Source organism: Hordeum vulgare, chromosome 5H, assembly GCF_904849725.1.
Source record: "Hordeum vulgare subsp. vulgare chromosome 5H, MorexV3_pseudomolecules_assembly, whole genome shotgun sequence".
In the NCBI taxonomy this organism is placed as follows: Eukaryota; Viridiplantae; Streptophyta; class Magnoliopsida; order Poales; family Poaceae; genus Hordeum; species Hordeum vulgare.
Genome location: NC_058522.1, coordinates 85,692,961 through 85,714,345, shown reverse-complemented (window position 1 = coordinate 85,714,345; position 21,385 = coordinate 85,692,961). Strand labels below are relative to the sequence as shown.

The following is a 21,385-nucleotide window of genomic DNA, read 5'->3' as shown; positions in this document are numbered from 1 at the left end:
ACATGATAGAAGCACATAAAGAAAAGGTGGCCGAGCTGCTGCACACTTCCCTCGCCCTGCACCCCGGCGACTTCTCCGTGCACCTCCACCGCCCGGAGGACTTCCTCATCGTCCTCGCCTCCCGTGAGCTCAAGGACCGCCTCGCCGGCGACCACTTCATCTCCGGCCCTCGCTTCTCCCTCTCGCTGCGTCCATGGTGCAAGCTCGCGCACGCTGGTTCCGGCAGGTTGGACTACCGCGTTGAGCTTGAGCTCCGCGGGATCCCCGCCCAGGCCTGGCACCTCTCCACGGCGGAGCACATCCTGGGCAGCAGCTGCTGGATCGAGAGGCTGCACCCGAGCAGGCGCTCCCGCGCCGACCTCGCCACGTTCCGGCTCTCTGCCCGCACCGCAGACCCGGCTCGCATTCGCCGCCATGCCATCTTGGAGATTGTCGAGTCGCATCCCTCGCGCCACCAGTCGGACGCCCCTGCCATCTCCACCCTCACGTTCCGGTGTCCATCACGCTCGCCCGTGCCGAGCTCGACACCCCAGCGCCGTGCAGCCCCGCCCCTGCGGACGACCCCGACGACGGCCAGGGCGGCGACCAGGGGCGCCGCGACGACGACCCCGCCAGGCGCGCCCGCCAACGTCGTCGTGGTCGCAAGAGGCGCCGCACCGGCTCCACCCCTGCTGGTCGCGCCGACGGCATGCAGATGGGCGACCTCCCCTGGCCGCGCAACCTGCGCCCGCAGCGTGCTGACAGCATCTCCATTGTTGATGGTTGGGCCTCGACCTGTGAAGTGCGACGTACGGTCGCGCGGATGGCGGCGCCCCGCCCGTTCCGCATCATCCGGCCATGGCCTGGCCTACGCGGGGCCGTCGCCCACGCCAGCCCCCTGAAAAAGTGCAGGACAAAGCGGTCAAACCTGCTGCGCCTATGATCCCTAGGCCGACAGGATCAGAAGCCGCAGAGGTGGAGCCCACCCCTGTGACCCCCGTGGCCCAGGATCGCTCGCAAGGCCCCGTCATTGGCAAGGGCCCCAGCACGGATTCGAACCCACAGCTGCCCGACGCGGTAGTGGAGGACATCGGAACACGGTAGTGGGGTCCCTCTCTTTGCCGCTGGGCCCCGAGGCAGATCCACTGTCCCAACAAAGTGACGCTTCCCCTGCTTCCCCTCCATCAGCTTCTGCCACGGTGAGGGCCCACCCCTGACCAGCCCACGACGCCAACTGGCCCTCCGGGGGGAAAATCGCGGGAAGAAGCGGACGGATTTCAAACGACGGGTCCCACCCCACCACGCGAGGAGCTCCTGGATGCTTCCACTGGGAAGGATCTGAGCACGGGCAGCCCCACCACTGCCCAACTAGCAGCCCAGAGCGGCCCAAGCGCCAGGCCCACAACGCCGCCTCCACTGGATGACCCACATGCAGGCCCCACCAATGGAAGGCCCACTCTGGGATCTCCTACACGCTTTGTATCGCCAACGATCACCATGCGCCGCTCCCGCCCACGCGCTGCGCCAATCGCGGCATTGACGCTCGGCGACTTCTTGGCTGCAGATTCCAGGCAGCTCTGCGCAGCCCTGCCGACCCCAGGAGCGAGGGCGCCCGCCAAGCTTCTCCACCCCTAGGCGCGGGCACTCTGCTTCATCAGTGCCATGCAAGGCCGCCGGTCCACCCACGGCCGAGCAGCGTGCGCAAGTCCACATCCTGCGTGCATTGGGAATCGTCGGGATCCACCAGCGGATCACCGATGCCGAGATGCAAACCTACGACGGGCTCTTCGCCACCCCGCTCCCCACAACCGTCCTCGCCGCCATCGCCGCGCTGGTTGATCGTGAGCTCCCCTCCGATCCCACAACGGCGCCGATCACAACGGTGATCGCGAGCAGCCCGATCGAGGCATAGCTGCACTTTGCGCCCCTCCGTCGATACATGTCCCATGAATTACGGCCCCAAGATCCTTGTGTGGAACGTGCGCGGACTGAACATGCGCACCCGTCGTCTCGCCATTAGATCACTGATTGTAACCACTAGTGCCTCGATCGCTTGCTTTCAAGAAACAAAGATGGAATTGATCTGCTCGTCAATTGTCCTCGAGACCCTAGGCTCGGAATTCGACGACTATGTGTACCTCCCCGCGACTGGGAGCCGTGGCGGCATCCTGCTGGCATGGAAAAGTAGAGAGGTGGCCATCACTGAACCTTCTTTCACTGCCAATATCCTATCTGCTAGGGTCTCCACTCCGGCCGGAGCAAGTGCTCCCTGGTGGATCACTGTCGTCTACGGCCCACAAGAAGATGCTGGCAAGATCGCCTTCTTACAGGAACTCCGCGACGCTCGCGTCGAGTGCCCCCGGTCGTGGATGTTGTGTGGTGACTTCAACCTTATCTACCGAGACGAAGACAAAAACAATGGCAATGTCAACCGCCGGATGATGGGTCGATTTCGACGCGTGCTCAACGACCTTGCGCTCAAAGAGGTTTACCTCAATGGACGCCGCTACACATGGTCGAACGGGCAATCGCCCCCGACGCTTGTCCATCTGGACCGGGTCCTCTGCGCTGCGGATTGGGAGGAGCTCCACGGCGAGTGCCACCTGCGTTGCCTCGCCTCGGTCGTCTCCGACCATAGCCCTCTCCTGCTCGGCTGCTCCCCGGTAGCGCCAACCCATCGACGATTCCACTTCAAGGACTTCTAGACACGTCTCGATGGCTTCCAAGACATGGTTACGGAAGCGTGGGTCTCCATCCATGACGACGATCCCTTCCGACGCCTCATGCTCCGCATGCAGGCCACTGCACGCAAGTTAACGAGCTGGAGCTCCAAGACAGTGGGCAACGTGCGCCTCAAGCTCGCAGTCTCCAGGGAGATCCTCCTCAAGCTCGACACTGCGCAGGAGAGCAGGATGCTATCCCCGCATGAGGATTGGCTCCGCCGTCAGATTAAAGCATCCTACCTTGGCCTCGCCTCCCTCGAGCGCTCCATCGCCCGACAGCGAGCCCGCGTCGCGTTTCTCAAGGATGGCGACGCCAATACATCCTTCTTCCACCGCCAATGCACGTACCGGCGGCAGAAGAACAGGATTCACAGCCTCGCCGTGGGCTACGACGTGGTTACCGACCCCAGCGACATGGCTGCTACGGCCTTCGCACATTTCGACGACCTGCTTGGCTCCACGGTGTCTCGAGAGTGCACCCTCGACCTCTCAGACCTCATCACGCCGACCAGCCTAGATGACCTCGATGCGCCCTTTTGCGCCGAGGAGATTTGGCAGGCGGTGAAGCGGTTGCCAGCGCGCAAGGCACCAGGACCGGATGGCTACACCACCGAATTCCTGCACGCCTGCTGGCCCATTGTTCGACAGGACTTCCTCGACGTGTTCCAGCAGTTGTACGTGCTAAGGGGACGAGGTTTCAGCTCCCTGAACCAGGCCCTCCTCATGCTGATCCCCAAGCGCGCGGACGCGACTGGCCTCGCTGATTATAGGCCCATAAGCCTGATCCATCTCGTGGCCAAGGTCTTCGCGAAGGTCCTCTCGCTACGCCTCGCCCCCAAGCTCAATGACCTCGTTAGCGCAAACCAGAACGCGTTCATCCCAGGGCGCAGCCTACACGACAACTTCGTCCTCGTGCAGCAATCTACGCGCCTACTACACCAACTTGGAGCCCCTCGCGTGCTTCTGAAGCTGGACCTAGCACGCGCCTTCGACTCGATCAGCTGGGCGTTCCTCTTCGAAGTCTTGCGCCAATACGGCTTTGGCGATCGCTTCCTGGACTGGCTGGCGATTCTTCTCTCAACAGCCAGCACCAAGGTGCTCTTAAACGGCGCGCCTGGCCCCACCATCTGGCACCGCCGCGGTCTACGACAAGGCGACCCCCTGTCACCCCAGCTCTTCGTGCTCGCGGTGGACACCCTAGGGCGCCTGCTGCACCACGCCACCGAGCTCGGCATCCTGCAGCAACTGCACCCCCGCCGCTCGATTCCTGTTGTCTCGCTCTACGCCGACGACGTGATTCTCTTCTGCCACCCCTCGCACGGCGACATCGAGGCGGTAAAGAGCATTCTGCAACTCTTCGGGCGCGCCTCTGGACTCCAGGTGAACTTCCTGAAGAGCTCTGCCATGTTGATTCGCTGCGACCCTGTCGCGGCCGCGGCCGTTGTCGACCTGCTTGGGTGCCCCAATGTGGACCTGCCCATCACCTATCTGGGCATCCCATTGACAATCCGGCGCCCAACTGCAGCCCAGCTACAGCCCGTCGTCGACAGGACCGCCGGCATGCTCCCGTGCTGGAAGGCGCGCCTCATGAACAAGGCTGGTCGCCTCGCATTTGTTAAAGCAGTCCTGAGCGCGATCCCTATTCACCAGCTACTCATGCTCGCGCCGTCAAAAAAGACAGTCAAAGCGCTGGTGAAGATCCAGCGGGGATTCCTATGGGCAGGGCGCACGGATGCCAATGGCGGCATCTGCCATGTCAACTGGCAGGAGTCGCGCGCCCAATCTCATTGGGTGGCCTCGATGTCCGCGACCTGGAGCGCTCCGGCCTTGCGTTGCGCATGCGCTGGCTGTGGTTCAGCCGCACTGATAACACCAGAGGGGCTCCACCACCATGCAGCCCGGCAACGGCCAGCAGGCACTTTTCTGGGAAGACAGATGGATTGAGGGACGTGCCATCCGCGAAATCGCGCCCCTGCTGCATGCATGCATCCCCAAGCACCGGCGCAAGCTACGGACCGTGGCCGACGGGCTGCAAGCTCACAAATGGGCACGGGATATCCATGGCGTGCTCGGGATCCAAGAGGTTGGCCAATACCTACAGCTCTGGCACAAGATCGAACCCACGACGCTCTCCAATGAGCCTGATCACCTGCTATGGAAGTGGACCGCAAGCGACACTTATACCGCGCAATCGGCCTACAAAGCTACCTTCCACGGCTCCATCTCATGCGATGCCTGGAAGCTCACCTGGAAATGTTGGGCGCCGCCACGCGTCCGATTCTTCCACTGGCTCGCCCAGCTCGATCGCTGTTGGACGGCTGACCGGCTAGCCAAAAGAGGGCTACAGCATCCCCCACGGTGCCCCCTATGCGACCACGAACCAGAAACCATGCACCACCTACTCGCCTGCCCATTCTCCCGGCAAGTTTGGCACGAGGCCCTGGCCTGGCTGAGGATGCCCTGTCGCCCACCCGATGGCGAGGAATCACTCAATGCTTGGTGGACCACCGCGAGGCGGACTACGCCGAAGCTGATGCGCAAAGGCCTCGCATCCATGACCCTGCTCGTGCCTTGGATGACATGGAAGCACAGGAATGACTGCGTGTTTGACAGAGGTCGCCCCTCGACCACCAGCCTGATAGCGAAGATCAAGGAGGAAGCAGCGCTTTGGGCCAGAGCCGGCGCACAAGGCCTCAAAGCCGCGATCCCACAGACCTGGGACGTCCACTGATTTTCTTTCTAGCCCTGTAACTACCTCCTAGGAGGATTGTAACTCAAACCCCTATCTTTTCAATGAAATGAAACGCAAAAGTCTTTTGCGTTTTCTCGAAAAAGAAACTATTCTCAGTCTTTCACTTATGTGAGAACATGCTTTCTTTAATTCCCATCCGGAGAACCAAAGGATAATGACTGATAAACTACAAAACTAAAGCAACACTGACGGCACACATGCATCATGAAAGTAAAGAAATGGAGGAGCTGCAAGCTCTTCTCAAAGCTTCGCCTAGACTTCCATGTATAGATCACTGCATAGCCATGTCTCCTCTGCCCCCTACCTTTGTAAAATTCTCTCCTCTCGTAAACATTTTTATGTTTCTATCTCTATTTTCTTTCGTAAAATTTACTGTCAAGGCCTCCCATACAGTTTTCAGTTGAGAAAAAAAGGAAACAAATGGAGAAGAGAACACAAAAGGGCAACAAAAAAGGGTAAGTTTGGTTGGATGATGATGTGGATCATGGGTGCGAAAATAAGAAGAAAATGAAGGAGCTACACAGGAACGCTGAGATTAATTCTTGCATGCAACACACCAAAAGGAAAACCCAGAAGAAATCTCCTATGTTCTGTTCCGTAAATCAAAAATGAGTCACTGGAGCTAGAAGGGTCTCAAATGGTGGGGGTGGGGGAGGGTCATTTTCTAATCCCCTGTGATACTAAAACTGGAATTTAGTTGCCTGAAAAACTACTTTCTCAATTACCCAACATAGGGTCTTATAATTCTAGGCCATGGAAAGTGCATCTGAGTATTATAGCAAGTTTGCTCCCCATCGAAAATCATTACCTTGCCCTCTGCACAGAGATCAGCTCCAACTGAATTTCGTCGACAGATCTAACGCCTTGGCCACGAGAATCAAGCTTATATTCAAGATCTTTGACTTGTGGTTCTAACTCCTGTATTTCTTGCACATGCCTGTCGATAGTATCAACTGGATGTAACAAGACTTCCACTCCATCCCTGTCCATTTTAACTTGAGCAAGAACACTCACAAGCTGCAACACATCAATCATACAAGTCAAAGCAAAATAGGAAAGACATCATCAATTATGTTTATAACAGATGCTACCTTTTACTGCTTGGTAACTAAAAGTAAAACCCATGTTCCTCCTGAGGCAGTGCACCTGAAGTGCATTTGCAAAAGGTTCAAGTGAAGTTTCTCAAACGACAGTGCGCCTATCTAAATACCAGCAGACCATTATATTAATCACCCAAAGTACAGAAACTATCCAACACCACACGTTGTCGAAGTGATTAAGCTTAAGAACAGCCCAAACAACCATCATATGGATGTGACCTAGGAGATTTACAAACAAAATAATCTACCAACCCTCTGAAGAGGATAAAACATTACATCGCCTAGTCCCAGAGAGCGTAATATCTACACAAGTAGACTTCTACATCTGTATTATAGACTGATTTACTACAACTTGACACTAGATGTGGAGAAAGGGTCGCTAGAATTATGACTCAGGAGTGGAGAATCTTCATTAGGACACATAGTAGACCTAAGAAATATACTAGTTTGGGAGTGTTTGGTTAAAGAGAAACACAGGTCATCTAAGGTATTATGTTCGACTGTGTCTTATCTTTATTTTGCGTATGAGAATAGAAAATAAAATGGTGTCAATAGTGAGGACTAACATCATCAGATATCTGTGCCTTCTCACATTCATCTGCCAAAAGTTGTTCCAAATCCTTCTGTGCTAAAGGTATAGTCTCTTTCTCCAGTTTCACATATTCATCATAAATCACACGGAGATTATCCAATTGATTGAATAAGTCTTCAGCAATTGATAAGTTCTCTGCCAGCACTTTCAAGCGCTCTGCGGTACTTATACCTGTTGTCCTTTGCTAAAAGATGCAGCAAACAGCAACAGAAAGAAATCATCCATCACAAAGTAACTATAATCAAACGAAAAATGCAGCACTCTGATGTTTACTAGATCACCCACCTTCTTTACAAAGAGGTCCTCTTCATCAGGTGTGAAAGCACGATCACAGCAAGGACACTTGTGATGCTGACGGGCCACTTTTTCAAAAGGTTCATACATTTGCCGCATTCCCTTAGCATAACTGAAATTGCTGCAAATAGGAAGAAAGCATTGAATTTGGGCATCAAAATGAGGTGTGGCTTAAAGAGAAAGCTACAGTTAGGATACCTACTTTGTCTGTTTATCTCTCTCGTCCATGGCATCTTTCAGAATCTTAGGGTAGGCGTTGATGTCAACAGATACCTTAGCAATGGTTTGAAGTTTCGAGTTTACATGATTTCTTTTTCCTGCACGAAAGATAAGATTTACCTATAAAACTGCAGAGTATTGGCAGAATAAATAACTAAAGCCTATGGAGTTTTTGCTTAGAACTTTCATATCAATAAATTATTTCTCTTAGCGAGACACTTCGATGTTGACCTAGGTGGGCAAGCCAATTAGTGCTTCAGTTTGACTTGGTGAAACCGAACAAATTGCATTCATCAAATTGCAACACTAGTTACCCTTGATCCCTATGTAGTGACAGTTGGAACCACTACAAGGTTTATATTACACTATGAGATAGAAATTAAGCATGCACAATAGTGCAATGTGGTGCATTGTCCAAGACATTCCTTCAACATGATAGTCAAAATGGATCTTTAACATACTTCGATTACCCTCACTTTATTCTGGATAAAAATGTAACTGTAGGTCAGGGAAATTATGTCCAAGGAACACTACTTAGCAGTGACTCTGTTTTCGTCCCAACATAGCAACTCAAAGTGATGGAATGATAATACGTCTTAAAAGGCAAAAGAGAGATGTAGTGTGATGTGTGCACCTCTCGGATTTTGATTTTCCAAATTTCATACATAGTGGAGTTTTTACATGTCAAAGAAGCATCATCAACTTTGTACGAAATAAGTAAGTGTGCAATGATCAAATCTGAATGTACCATCCAAAACTTTTTGGAGCTTTGACAAGTGGCTTTTAGCAGCATCGATTTTCATTCGCACCAATTTCAACTGTTGGTCCGCTTCCTGAGATTTTGAGTTCAAATCGTTGTATTCTGCGTCTACAGACCTGCGTCAAGCAGAGTTTAGTGGCAAGATTAGCAAATAGCACCAGAAAATATAAAGTGCCACATGTAGTATAATCCGTAAGGAAGGATGAAAGAATAATAAATTAAGTGTGTCAGAGTCACATGCATCATTTCTTTTCCTGTGTCAGGATGGAAGCTAAACAGATTACTAGTTCAAAAATAGAATGGAACGTGGAGGCATAGACGCCGCATTAACAGACTAGACCATTGAAATACACATCCATGTGAATGTTTACAACTAACATGGTACGCTAACTGGATATATACTCATTACGCACATGATTGATCAAACTGTACCTGATTAGAGATACTACTACTGTCTGTCCAGTAACCACCAATGGCATGAACAGAAAAGATGAATTGCATCAAAGGAACTCAATATATTACGCGTTAGAAAAAGTCAACATATTACAGCTTTACATAGGTAAATTCAGTTTGATCATATGAGCCAAAATAGGACATATTATGCACCAGAAAATCACTAAGAGAGACGATTAAATATATCAATAAAGCACTGCAACACAAACCCGAAAGCTTGAGTAATCTCCTTCTTGGCATCCTTCTCACGAGGAAGCCTTCCCTTAAGAACACTCCTAAATTTGTCCTTATGTTCATCATATCTGCATTTTAGATCGTGCTATTTCAATCTTCATAACTAAAAAATTGGTATTGGAATATAACTAACAATAAAATCATAGCACAGATAGAAATTAAAAGGAAAAAGAAAGAAGTACATCTTTTTAAGTTTCTTCTGGCACTTCTCCAACTCATCCTTCTTGAGTTCTAATTTTACTCTGTCATCAGCATCAGTGTTTATGTTATCTTTCTCTCGGTGAAGTGCTTTTATCTTGTGATCCAAGGTATATATCTCTGAGCGCTTCTGACTTATAATCAAATCATAGTCTCTTTCTCCCAGGGCAATTGTCTTCCTCTCAACGTCAGTTTGCTATTCAAATCACAATGGGACAGTTACTTATTTAGAATTAAGGGTGTTAAACTTAAGAGAGATAACAACTTACTTACAGATGTAAGTAAAGTGAAAAGAAATTAACCTAGCAGACCAGCCAAGTACAGGTATATATCAGTGAATAGATCCAATGGGCAATGATAGTTAGGTTAAATAAATACCAGATGCCGCTCTCTTTCATCAATACGGGCCAGATTATGCTTTGAAAGTTCCGTCTCTGAAGCATCTCGCTCATTCTCCTTATCTTTTATGCGCCTTAAAACACCAATCTGGAAAGTGTTCGATATATTACATATTAAGGAATGGTATCTGATGTATCAGTTACGGAACATCATGCGTGTGCAAGTCCAGTGTTGTTTCCATTACTAACCTTAGATTCTTTCTTTGATTGTATCTGGCCATCAACTTCAGAGTAGCGAGCATTTACTTTAAGATACCGTCCCCAAAGAAACTCTAACTGTGTCTCATTAGTTTTCTGCTTAAGAAAAGGAATTTGATTAAAAAGGAGCATACTTGATAAGAATGCAGGTCTTCAGCATTGACCCATTCCTAATTAATTGCACTTGCACAGATGCTTTGAATAAAGTATGGTAAAGCAAGAAACCTTGCATGACCATATCAGAGGGTCATGGAACCACTGAGATTGCAAACAAAAATAGGCAGAAAAATGACTGCCTAGAAAACATTGGGTGCGATTCAAAAAAAAGTTCAAATGGAAGTGTTTAATTTTGCAACTAAATTCCAAAATAAGAAGAATAGGTATTATAACCTTCTTTTCCTGCAAATCGTCCTCGAGATTCGATAGTCTTGCTTTAGTTCTGTTTGTAAGGTTCATGGCAATATCATTAGTAAAAGGAGCATCAGGAACTGGCCCGAGATTATGTTTAGTGAATATCTTTCTGATGGCTGAATCTCGTTCATGCTTCACGGACATGTGAGCCTGAAAACAAGATACTTGTATTTAACCTTGTGTCACAATGTCCACTGTTATTTACGAATGGTCAAACCAGTCAGAAGAAAGAATAAAGGATTACAGCATTACATCAGCTTCGGCCTGGAGCTTTCCTATTTCACGTGTTGAATCATTGATGGTCTCAGATAGCAGAGAGCTTTTTGCATATTCATCATTCATCTCTCGTTCAAGTTTAGCGATTTTCGTTTCCAGTAACGCAATTTTTTCTTGAAATTTTGTTTGCCACTCCTTCAGTTCCTCATCAGTATCTAAATGAAGCAAGGTAAACCGTCATTATGCTGAGAAGGAACCATTTGAGTGACGGGTATATGAGGAATTGTTTACCTTCATTTTCCTCGGAAAGAGCATTATACTGTTGGTGCTGAAGTGAAAAATGTGTACTTCTAGCAGTTGCTTTGATGCTAATTTGCTCCTGAAGTTTCCTCAACTCCACCATACTTGTTTCAGTACGAAGAATTTTGTTTTCCACAGCTTGGATGTTTGTTTTCAGGTCCTCCATTTGAGTTTTTAAGGCATCTGACTTCTCTTGATCTTGTGCAATACTGTCACGAAGCTGTGGAAGTAAGGAAATTAAACTAATATTAAAAGCAGCATACCCTTCAAAAAATTAAACTAAACTGCAGCAGAAGTGTAGAACAGATAGATTTTCAGTGCACGTTCAAGTAGTCTACTAGTTTAATGTGAATTGTTAAGTGTTAGAATGAATCGTCGTCACCTATTATAGGGAGGTCATTTGTATATCACCTCCATTTATTTTCTATACATATATATCCCCCATGGTGATAACACAACACAAAGTAGGATTCTAACAACATGTCAATAGTTGTGAAAATAAATGAAAACATATAAATAGAAGATACAAATTACCCTGCATGCTTGATCTTTAAGAGTCTGAAGGTTCTCCAGCTTTAACCTAAAAGTCTTGATTTCTTGTGCTTGGTCCTTGTGAAGTTTCTTTATGACTTCAAGAGCTTTGGTATAGCTGTACATTATGAAATTAAGGCAGTGAGATGCTAGTTTTGACATCAGCTCCCCACTTTCAAAGAAACATTAACCTCCAGAAAAGTGGAGACTACACCATCTTAAACAGATTGCAACAATCAAATAAGAAAATTTATGGCCTTGATAGGAGCTTCTAAATTATGAAGTAAATATGAATGCATTCATGTACCGGGTAGCAGAAAAGATGTCGTCAAACTTTTTCTTAAGTGTAGAAGGGTCCTGTAATGGCCAATTGGATTCGTCTTGGTGCACAAATATAACATTCTCCAATATAGCCTTCGAAACACCCATTAGGGCTGGAATCTCCCTATCCATATCAGCGCATCTGTAGCTGAGACAAACCTTCTGAGCTCAGCAATAAAAAAACAATCAGTGAGGATATGATTTTATAGAACATTTTCAGCAGTATTCCATAAAAGCTAATAGGCTTCTAGTGCTACACAACTCAAGTATCCTACTATAATGGTATCACTTGGAATCAATCAAAAAACGTTTGTGAAAAATCTATTGTCCAGATTCAAAATTTCCATTGTCTTGATTCACATGAATTAAATTTTCCTATGTGCCGCAAAAGAAGGACCTGCATATGGTGTTCATTGACTTGGAGAAGGCCTATGATAAGATATCACGGAATGTTATGTGGTGGGCCTTGGAGAAACACAAAGTCCCAGCAAAGCACATTCCCTCGTCAAGGACATGTACGACAATGTTGTGACAAGTGTTCGAACAAGTGATGGCGACACTGATGACTTCCTGATTAAGATAGGACTGCATCAGGGGTCAGCTTTGAGCCCTTATCTTTTTGCCTTGGTGATGGATGAGGTCACAAGGGATATACAAGGAGATATCCCATGGTGTATGCTCTTTGCGGACGATGCGGTGCTAATCGATGATAGTCGGACGGGGGTCAACGGGAAGTTGGAGTTATGGAGACAAACCTTGGAATCGAAAGGTTTTAGACTTAGTAGGACCAAAACCGAGTACATGAGGTGCGCTTTCAGTACTACTAGGCACGAGGAGGAGGATGTTAGCCTTGATGGGCAGGTGGTGCCTCAGAAGGACACCTTTCGATATTTGGGGGTCAATGTTGCAGAAGGATGGGGATATCGTTGAAGATGTGAACCATTGAATTAAAGCCGGAAGGATGAAGTGGCGCCAAGCTTCTGGCATTCTCTGTGACAAGAGAGTGCCACAAAAGCTATAAGGCAAGTTCTATAGGACGGCAGTTCGACCCGCAATGTTGTATGATGGCGCTGAGTGTTGGCTGACTAAAAGGCGACATGTGCAACATTTAGGTGTGGCGGAGATGTGCATATTGAGATGGATGTGTGGCCACACAAGGAAGGACCGAATCCGAATGATGATATACGAGATAGAGTTGGGGTATCACCGATTGAAGAGAAGCTTGTCCGACATCGTCTGAGATGGTTTGGGCATATTCAGCGCAGGCCTCCAGAAGCCCCAGTGCATAGTGGACGGCTAAATCATGCTGCTAATGTCAAAAGAGGTCGGGGTAGACCAAACTTGACATGGGAAGGGTCCGTAAAGAGAAATCTGAAGGATTGGAGCATCACCAAAGAACTAGCCATGAATAGGGGAGCGTGGAAGCTTGCTATCCATACACCAGAACCATGAGTTGGTCGCGAGATCTTATGGGTTTCACCTCTAGCCTACCCCAACTTGTTTGGGACTAAAGGCTTTGTTGTTGTTGTTGTTGTTTTTCGAGAAAACGCAAAGGACCTTCGCGCTTCATTGCATTGAAAAGATAGAATGCCAGTACATCCTCCTGGGAGGCTAGGTTACAGAGCTATCAAAGGGATCAATGGACATCCCAGGATGCTGGCAAAGCGACTCTAAGCCCTTGAGCCCCGGCCTTTGCCCAACATCTGGCCTCGTCTTTGATCTTGTCGACAAGCTCATCACTCGATGGGTTTACATGGTCAAACACGCACGCATTTCTGTGCTTCCAAAGCATCCAAGGAACAAGTAATGCAACGGATTGCAAGGCCTTGCGTTGTGCTGGCGGTGTAGCTTCCTTTGCGCATAACCACCAGTCCATGAGAGAGGCGTCGTACTCGGGCACCGAAGCCAGCAAGCGCAGCCAAGAGAGGATCATGTGCCATGTTTGCTTCGTGAAGGGGCATGTGAGCAGCAGGTGCCGAATCATCTCGGGTTCTTGGTCACAAAGGAGGCATCGAGGGTGGTGTTGCAGACCGCGACGGGCAAGTCTCTCAGCGGTCCAACATCGGTCTTGGCTTGCCAGCCAATGGAAGAATTTCACCCTTGGTGGCACCAAGCTTTGCCATGTAAGTTTCCAGGATTGGCAGATCGTCGATCCCTGGAAGGTGGCCTGATAACACGACTGCGCTGATTAGACTCCGTGGTTGTCCACCTACAGTAGAGCTTGCCTGGTTCACCAAAGAGCGCAGTGTGTTGCACGACGTGCCAAAGTCTGAGGTATTGCCCGATCTCGTGGAGGTCAAGGACGTCGTGGATATTACACGCCCATCTATTTCCAGTGATGCCTTCCAGCGCTTGGGGATGCACTCGTAGAGCATAGGCACGAACTCTCGGACGGATTGGCCGTTGAACCAACGATCTTCCCAAAAGAGGGCAGGCACGCCATCCCTGATGGCCATGGTCGTGGAGGCGTAGAATACCGTCCGCTCCTTTATGGTGAACTGTAGGTCCAGGCCCTGCCAACCGCGGTCGTTGTCCGTGCGGGCGAGCCAAAGCCGACGTAGCCGCAGCACAAGCCCGGTAAGCTTGAGGTCACGAATGACGAGGCCACCATATTCAATCGAGCGGTAGACGCAACGCCTATTCACGTGACAAAGCCGCGCAGCCTGCCCAAAGAAATCCTCGCTGAATCTTCTCAAGTTGTTTCAGAGTCTTCTTTGGGGGTGCAAGCGCGAGCATCTGGTGCACGGGGATCGCGTTGAGCACAGACTTGACCAATGCCAGCCGCCCGACCTTGTTCATCAACCATGCCTTCCGGGTTGGTAGTCGGCCAGCCACAGAATCAACGAGTGGCTACAGTTGTTTCAAAGTCTTCTTTGGGGGCGCGAGCGCGAGCATCTGGTGCACGGGGATCGCGTTGAGCACAGACTTGACCAATGCCAGCCGCCCGGCCTTGTTCATCAACCATGCCTTCCAGGTTGGTAGTTGGCCAGCCACAAAATCAACGAGTGGCTACAACTGCACAGCCGAAGGACGGCGAGTCGTGAGCGGGATGCCTAGATATGTGACGAGCAGGTCTACCGCCGGGCATCCCACTGTAGTCGTCGTCGTGTAGAACGGTGGCTGAGCTCTTGGTGTAGTTCACCTGGATGTCGGAAGCCGTAGCAAACACAGCAAGAATGCCTTGGGCAGCGGCAACATCCCCTGGCGTGGCGTGGCAGAAGAGCATCATGTCGTCGCCGTAGAGGGATATTGTCGGGGTGGAGCAGCGAGGGTGGAGTCGTTGCAGTATACCAGTCTGAAGGGCGCGTTGCATCAGCCTCCCGAGTGTGTCCACGGCTAGCACGAAAAGTTGTGGGGAGGTGGAGTCGCCTTGGCGCAGCCCGCGACGGTACCATATGCGTGGGCCGGGCACACCATTCATCAAGACGTGTGTGTTGGCCGTCGACAATAGGATAGCGATCCACTCCCTGAAGCAATCGCCGAACCCATACTGGCCCAGTACCTCGAACAAGAAGGACCATGAGATGGAGTCTAAGGCGCGCGTAAGGTCGAGCACTTGAGCTTGAGCATAATTCTGGGCGCGCCCAATTGGTGCAGCAGCTTGAGCGATTGTCGGACGAGCATGAAGTTGTCGTGTAGACTGCATCCGGCGATGAATGTATTCTGATTGCTACTGACAAGACCATCGAGTTTGGGGGCGAGGCGCAACGACAAGACCTTGGCGAAGAGCTTGGCCACGATGTGTATCACACAAATTGGACGATAGTCGCCAAGCTGGTGGGCGTTCAGGCGTTTGGGCAGCAAGGTGAGCAAGGCCTGGTTGAGCTTGCTAAACCGCCTTCCGCAGAGCGCGAAGAGCAGCTCAAACACGTCCAAGATGTCCTGCCTAATGATACTCCAGCACACGCGCAAAAAATTCCATGGTGAAGCCATCGGGCCCAGGTGCCTTGCGTGCCGACAACCGCTTGACTGCATCCCATATCTCCTCAGGGCTGAACGATACTTCTAGGCTCCCAAGGTCGCACGGCTCGATAAGATGAGCGAGGTCCAGCGTGTGCGCCCGATCCACGGCTGTGCCTAGCAGGCCGTCGAAGTGCGAGAAGGCCACGTGCGCCATCTCCTCGTGATTCATGAGAACATGTCCGCCCACACTAAGGTTGTGCACATGATTCTTCTACCGACGGAAGGAGCATTGCCGGTGGAAGAAATTGGTGTTGGCATCGCCGTCCTTGAGGTTCGCAATGCGTGGTCGCTGTCTAGCAATGGTGCGCTCCATGGAAGCCATGCTGAGGTAAGCGAGCTTGAGCTGTTTGTGTAGCCAATCCTCGGGGGTGAGAGCGCGCGGTCCTCCTGAGCCATGTCGAAGCGCGAGATCAACTCGCGGGAGATGGCTAGCTTGTCCCAGATGTTGCCCGTGGACTTGGCAGTCCAACTCGTGAGGCGTCAGGCCATGGCCTGGAGGCGCTTCGCTAGGCACCAGAATGGGTCGACATCGTGTACTGAGCCCCACGCCGCCGCCGCCGTATGTTGAAAACCGTCTAGGCGCAGCCAATAGTCCTCGAAGTGGAAGCGCTTGCAGGTGGATGGCATGGGGAGCAGTCCAACAACAATAGACAGTGACCGGACACGACCGAAGCGAGGCAACAGAGGTCCGACGCGAGGCAATGGAGGTGGCACTCGCCGTGCGCATTCTCCCAATCCGACATGCATAACACGCGGTCTAGGTGCACGAGCGTCGGCGGTGATTGCTCATTCGACCATGTGAAGCGGCGCCCGTTGAGGTGTATCTCCTTCAAAGCTAGGTCGTTGATGGCCCGACAGAATCTGCCCATCATGCGCCTATTGAGGCCACCATTGTTTTTGTCTTCGGCGCGGTAGATCAAGTTGAAGTCCCACGGATCATCCACGGGCCGGGGCAACCAGCACGTATGTCACGTAACTCTTGCAGGAACAGGATCTTGTCTGCATCCTCCTAAGGCCCGTAGACCATCATGAGCCACCACGGTTGCGCATTAGCCACTGTCACCCTGGCTGTGATCGCGTTCTCGGTGTACAAAGGGTCCGAGATCGTCACAGCTCTACTCTTCCAAGCGAGGGGGATGCCATCCCGAGTGCCGAGCGTCTGGAGGTAAGTGTAGTCGTCAAACTCAGACCCTAGGATGTCGAGGATAGTGTGCGAGTAGATGAACTCCATCTTAGTTTCCTACGGGCATAGAGTGGAGGCGCCGATAGTACATAGCAGCGACCTAATCGCATTGCGCCTGGCGTGCACGTTGAGGCCGTGAACATTCCACACTGCTATTTTGAGGCCGTGATCCATGGACAAGGATTCGACGGAAAACGGGCCCTCGGACCTAACACTCGCAGGCGGCAACGCCGCGCGCCGTGGGGTCTAAGCACGCCGGGAGCTCGCGATCGACCAGGGCAGCTATGGCTTTGAGCACAGCGAGAGGGATGGGCGTCGCGAACAGGTCGCCGTATGCCTTCATCTCGACAGGAGTAATCTTCTGGTTGGTATCCACGATCCCCAAAGTGCGCAGGACCTGCACCTTTGCCCTTCGCTCGGCTGTGGGAGGCGTTGTTGACTTGTTGTTGTTGTTGTTGTTGTTGCCCTACTTGTAGTTGGGAATATAATGTATAAAAAACAAAGGAGTGTTCTAGAGAATATTTTCTATGGCCAGACGCAAACATAACGAGTAACAAAGTAAATCATATGCCCTTTCAGGTATTAGAAAAACTACATGGTTCACAACACATGTTAATTGCCAATCTTTTTGATATGCTTCCATCCAAATGGGGTAAAATAGCATTTAGTTTCTCTTTCAGTATATAAAGTGAGAGAAAGTTCCAAGCGAGTGGAAGTTATAAAGGCATTTGAAACCACAATAAATCGCAGTCAGCTCCAAAAGGCTGAAGTAAGATGTAGAACTCTTGACCATCGGGGTGGATGGAAATATATCATAAGGATTTAAAAACAATTGACCATGGGAGCAGCAGTACTGCAGGATAGTTCTATAACAAAGATGCATACAGCACCCGCAAGTACCAAAAATGAGAGCCGAGAGGTGGTTGGTATGTTCAATCACTCACATCACTCAAGTTTTAAACAGCAACAGATGCGACATTTTGTGTGTGTGTGGGGGGGGGGGGGGGGGGGGTTGCACTTGGTACCATGAGACGAATGCAAGTACATTATATAAATAACAGAAAGTTAAATAGTAGGTATGGAAACGCATTGCTTTTTCCAGAACAAAAGTTTAAACAACCTTCTGCGCTGAGTTCTGGCATAACACAGGAATTGCATGAATAACCGAAACATCAATACAACAGAATTGACATATCTGATTGCAAGGCACATATGAAGCAACTTGAAAGCCAAAGGAGAAAAAGAGGGACCTCGCCCGTGTGTGGATTTATAGTCTGAAGGACACTCTCGATTGCCTTAAACTCCATCTTTGATGCCTTCTGGGTAAGCTGGAAAGAGCGGATGCACACCACATCCTTTCCTGCTGCTGTCTTAAACCGCAGCTTAATCTGCCCTTTCGTTTCGGTTTCACCTGCTACCTAAATCCCACACAAACATGTATAACAGTAAGAATCGAAAGGAGAATGAGTACAGCATAGGAAAAGAACAACCTTAAGATAGTATTGATCCAAACAACACCGGGTAGAAATTCGACTAATCTCATAGCACACCACAAGTCAGAGGCATCAAATTTTCCCATGTACAAGCAAGTGTTAGAGCACACACCAATTCGACAGACCTTAGAATACATAAAGCCCAGAGACCATCTCTAATTTGACCACATTAAACCTATAGAGCAGGACAACCCAATGCACTCGGCCACACACATACTTGCACGCGCACACACTACCATCGCCGCCATTCCCAAATCAGCAAAACCTCTCCTAGTCCAGGCCAGCAGCAAAACGAGCATAAGGCCTTACAGACAGCACTGAGACCCCGAACAGTGAATGGTGAGACCAATGAGAACGGCGCATTACCTTGGGGTCATGGACGAAGGTGTGGCCGGAGCGGGAGTTGGGGGGCAACTCGCCGGTGCAGGACAGCTTCAGGCACTCGATGATGGTCTGCGGAAATCCAAAAGAACTCAGGCCATGAATGAATCGGCGCATACACACGACATATAGTGGAACAGGATGTAGATTGGATTGGTGGGCATTACGGTTTTGCCGGCCCCGTTGGAGCCGACGATGAGGGTGAGGGGCTTGAAGAAGGTGATGACGTTCTTGTTCTCCGGGTCGAAGCTCCGGATTCCCTTGATCAGCATCTTGTCCACCGTGCTCATCTTGGCCCCCAAAACTCTATCCCCCCTCCAACTCCTCCCCTCCTGTCCCCCCCCCCCCCCCCCCCCCCGCCCCCCTCCTCTCTTGCTTCGGCTCCTTCGGATTCCCTCACACGCCGGCGCCGTCTCCGGCGTTGTTGCTTTGTGTTGGCGTGTTAAAATAATCTACCCTCTGGGCGTGTGGAGGAATCCACCTATTGCTCCGCCACGGACGGGGGAGACGGGCGAAGGAAGGAGGCGGAGAAAATGGTGGGGAAGAGGCGTTCTATTTGGAATTTTGGGATTTTGGCCTCTGGGGGTTAGGGTTTGGAATTTGGACCGGGGGCGACAGGATAGAAACTGGACCTCCGGTGAAAAAAACAGAAAACCTCACCTGGACCGTTAGATCGGAGTTGGATGGCACAGGTCTTGGTGGACGAATCTGTAGGAACAAGTACAGGATTATGTGTAAAAAGTACCCTCATTTAATTATTTTGCCTTTGATGCCCTTCTCCTTGGAGTCCTCTCCGCACGTCGCGAGATTCCCTAACCCTAATGGCGTAAGAGCAACTCCGATGGGACGATCCATTTCGTGCGTCGCCGTTCGTTTGGATGTACGCGGATATAAAAGACGGTCCACCGCGCCGACCCAAACGGACACGTGTCCGCTTTTCGTTCGCCCGTCGATCCATTTTTGGCCCAATTTTAAGCCTGATTTGGGTCGACGCGGACGCGGACGACGCACGTTCCCATCATTCCTTGGCCCTCCAGTCGGTGGCATATTGGTCGTTCTCCACCCCCCATCTAGCCCTCGCCTCGCCTCGCCCCCAGCCCCCTCGCCGTCGCCGCCGCCCAGTTCTGGCGGCCTCCTCCCCTGTCGCAACGCCTAACCACGCCGTCGGGCACATCGCCACCGAGGCACCGCAGCTTCCCCGACCCCAATCTGTCGTAGCTAGTCAGCTTCGTCGTCCACGTCCGCAAGTTGTTCAACAGTTTGCCTCAAGGTACAAACGGATTGCGCCGACGAGTTCTATTTCCATAATGTTTTGTGCGACACCGACGGTTCCTCATCCGACAATGAGGAGATGTTGCTTGTCGTGTTGGTCCATGACCACTTTAATAGGCAGTGGTCGTTGTTCTGGGGCTCGACTCCGGGGCATGTTCCGGCGTTGAATCGCAACCGAGAGAGCGACCATTTCCTTTTAGTGAAGGACTAATTTGACACAAGCAGTCCCACCATTCTGGAGCTCCTCGTGACGTATGGATCTCATCCAGGACTCCGAACAACATTCGGTCACCAACGTACATATCCCAATACTACTCTAGCGTCACCGAACGTTAAGTGTGCAGACCCTGCGGGTTCGAGAACTATCCAGGCATGACCGAGACACATCTACAGTCAAGAATCAATAGCGGGACCTGGATGCCCATATTAGTTCCTATATATTCTACTAAGATCTTTATCGCTCGAACCACGGTGTCAAGGATTCAATCAATCCCGTATACTCTTCCCTTTGTCCATCGGTATGTTACTTGCCCGAGATTCGATCGTCGGTATCTCCATGCCTAGTTCAATCTCATTACCGGTAAGTCTCTTTACTCGTTCCGTAATACAAGATCTGGTGACTAACTCCTTAGTCACATTGCTTGCAAGCTCATTGTGATGTTGTATTACCGAGTGGGCCCAGAGATACCTCTCCGTCATACAGAGTGACAAATCCCAGTCTCGATTCATGCCAACCCAACAAACACCTTCGGAGATACCTGTAGAGCACTAATGACGAGATGATGTATATACTTCTCGCACCTTGTTGGTTACCCCAAGTGGAAGGTTGATATGTACTCAGCAGCAAGTTTTCCCTCACACGAAGACTGTAAGGTTTATTGAACCAGTAGGACTCCTAGGATCAACAAGTAGGTGTCTCCCACCCTGACGCTAGCAGAAGACGTGGATCTGCACACACAACAAATAACTTTGCTCTCAACGAGTACGGAGAGGTTGTCAATCTCTCCGGCCTTGTAGTTTGCAAAGGATCAAAACACAAATGGGAAAGTAATAGTGATTGCAACGGAAAAGTAAATGAAAACGGTAAATGATGGAGGAGTAAAGAATAATTATGATATGGACCGGAGTCACATGATGTTCACTAGTGATGTCTCTCTCCGAAAAGACGATAAACAACTATGCTTGGGTAAACAAATTACATTTAAGCAATTGACAGAATTATGAACGCACCGCAATGCTAATTATGCTACTTGATAGTTAGAGGTTCAATAGTAATGGGCAATACGCCAAGACAAGTAGACCGTTTATTCATCAGCATCTACTTACTAATCATCCACCTTGAGATATCTATCCAGAACATCTTGTCGGTATTAAGTTGCGAGCCCCACCCAAAGTGTAAACTCAAAGCAACGGA

The 21,385-nt window shown here is 50.2% G+C and overlaps 1 protein-coding gene across 1 annotated transcript in view; it reads right to left on the bottom strand.

The window, feature by feature from the left end:
• LOC123399737 (DNA repair protein RAD50) overlaps positions 1–19,018 on the bottom strand; it is a 29,269-nt gene extending 10,251 nt beyond the window's left edge. Inside the window, exons 1-17 of the mRNA XM_045094122.1 lie at positions 18,867–19,018; positions 18,685–18,771; positions 18,076–18,243; positions 11,666–11,841; positions 11,362–11,476; positions 10,819–11,047; positions 10,564–10,742; positions 10,291–10,461; positions 9,892–9,996; positions 9,683–9,790; positions 9,289–9,500; positions 9,082–9,174; positions 8,408–8,535; positions 7,643–7,757; positions 7,432–7,561; positions 7,121–7,330; positions 6,263–6,471 (exon numbers count right to left, since the gene is read on the bottom strand). Of these exons, the coding sequence (XP_044950057.1) occupies positions 6,263–6,471; positions 7,121–7,330; positions 7,432–7,561; positions 7,643–7,757; positions 8,408–8,535; positions 9,082–9,174; positions 9,289–9,500; positions 9,683–9,790; positions 9,892–9,996; positions 10,291–10,461; positions 10,564–10,742; positions 10,819–11,047; positions 11,362–11,476; positions 11,666–11,841; positions 18,076–18,243; positions 18,685–18,771; positions 18,867–18,989 (2,558 nt within the window). The 5' untranslated portion in view covers positions 18,990–19,018. The remainder of the gene's footprint in view (positions 1–6,262; positions 6,472–7,120; positions 7,331–7,431; positions 7,562–7,642; positions 7,758–8,407; positions 8,536–9,081; positions 9,175–9,288; positions 9,501–9,682; positions 9,791–9,891; positions 9,997–10,290; positions 10,462–10,563; positions 10,743–10,818; positions 11,048–11,361; positions 11,477–11,665; positions 11,842–18,075; positions 18,244–18,684; positions 18,772–18,866) is intronic.
• Positions 19,019–21,385: the final 2,367 nt, after the last annotated feature.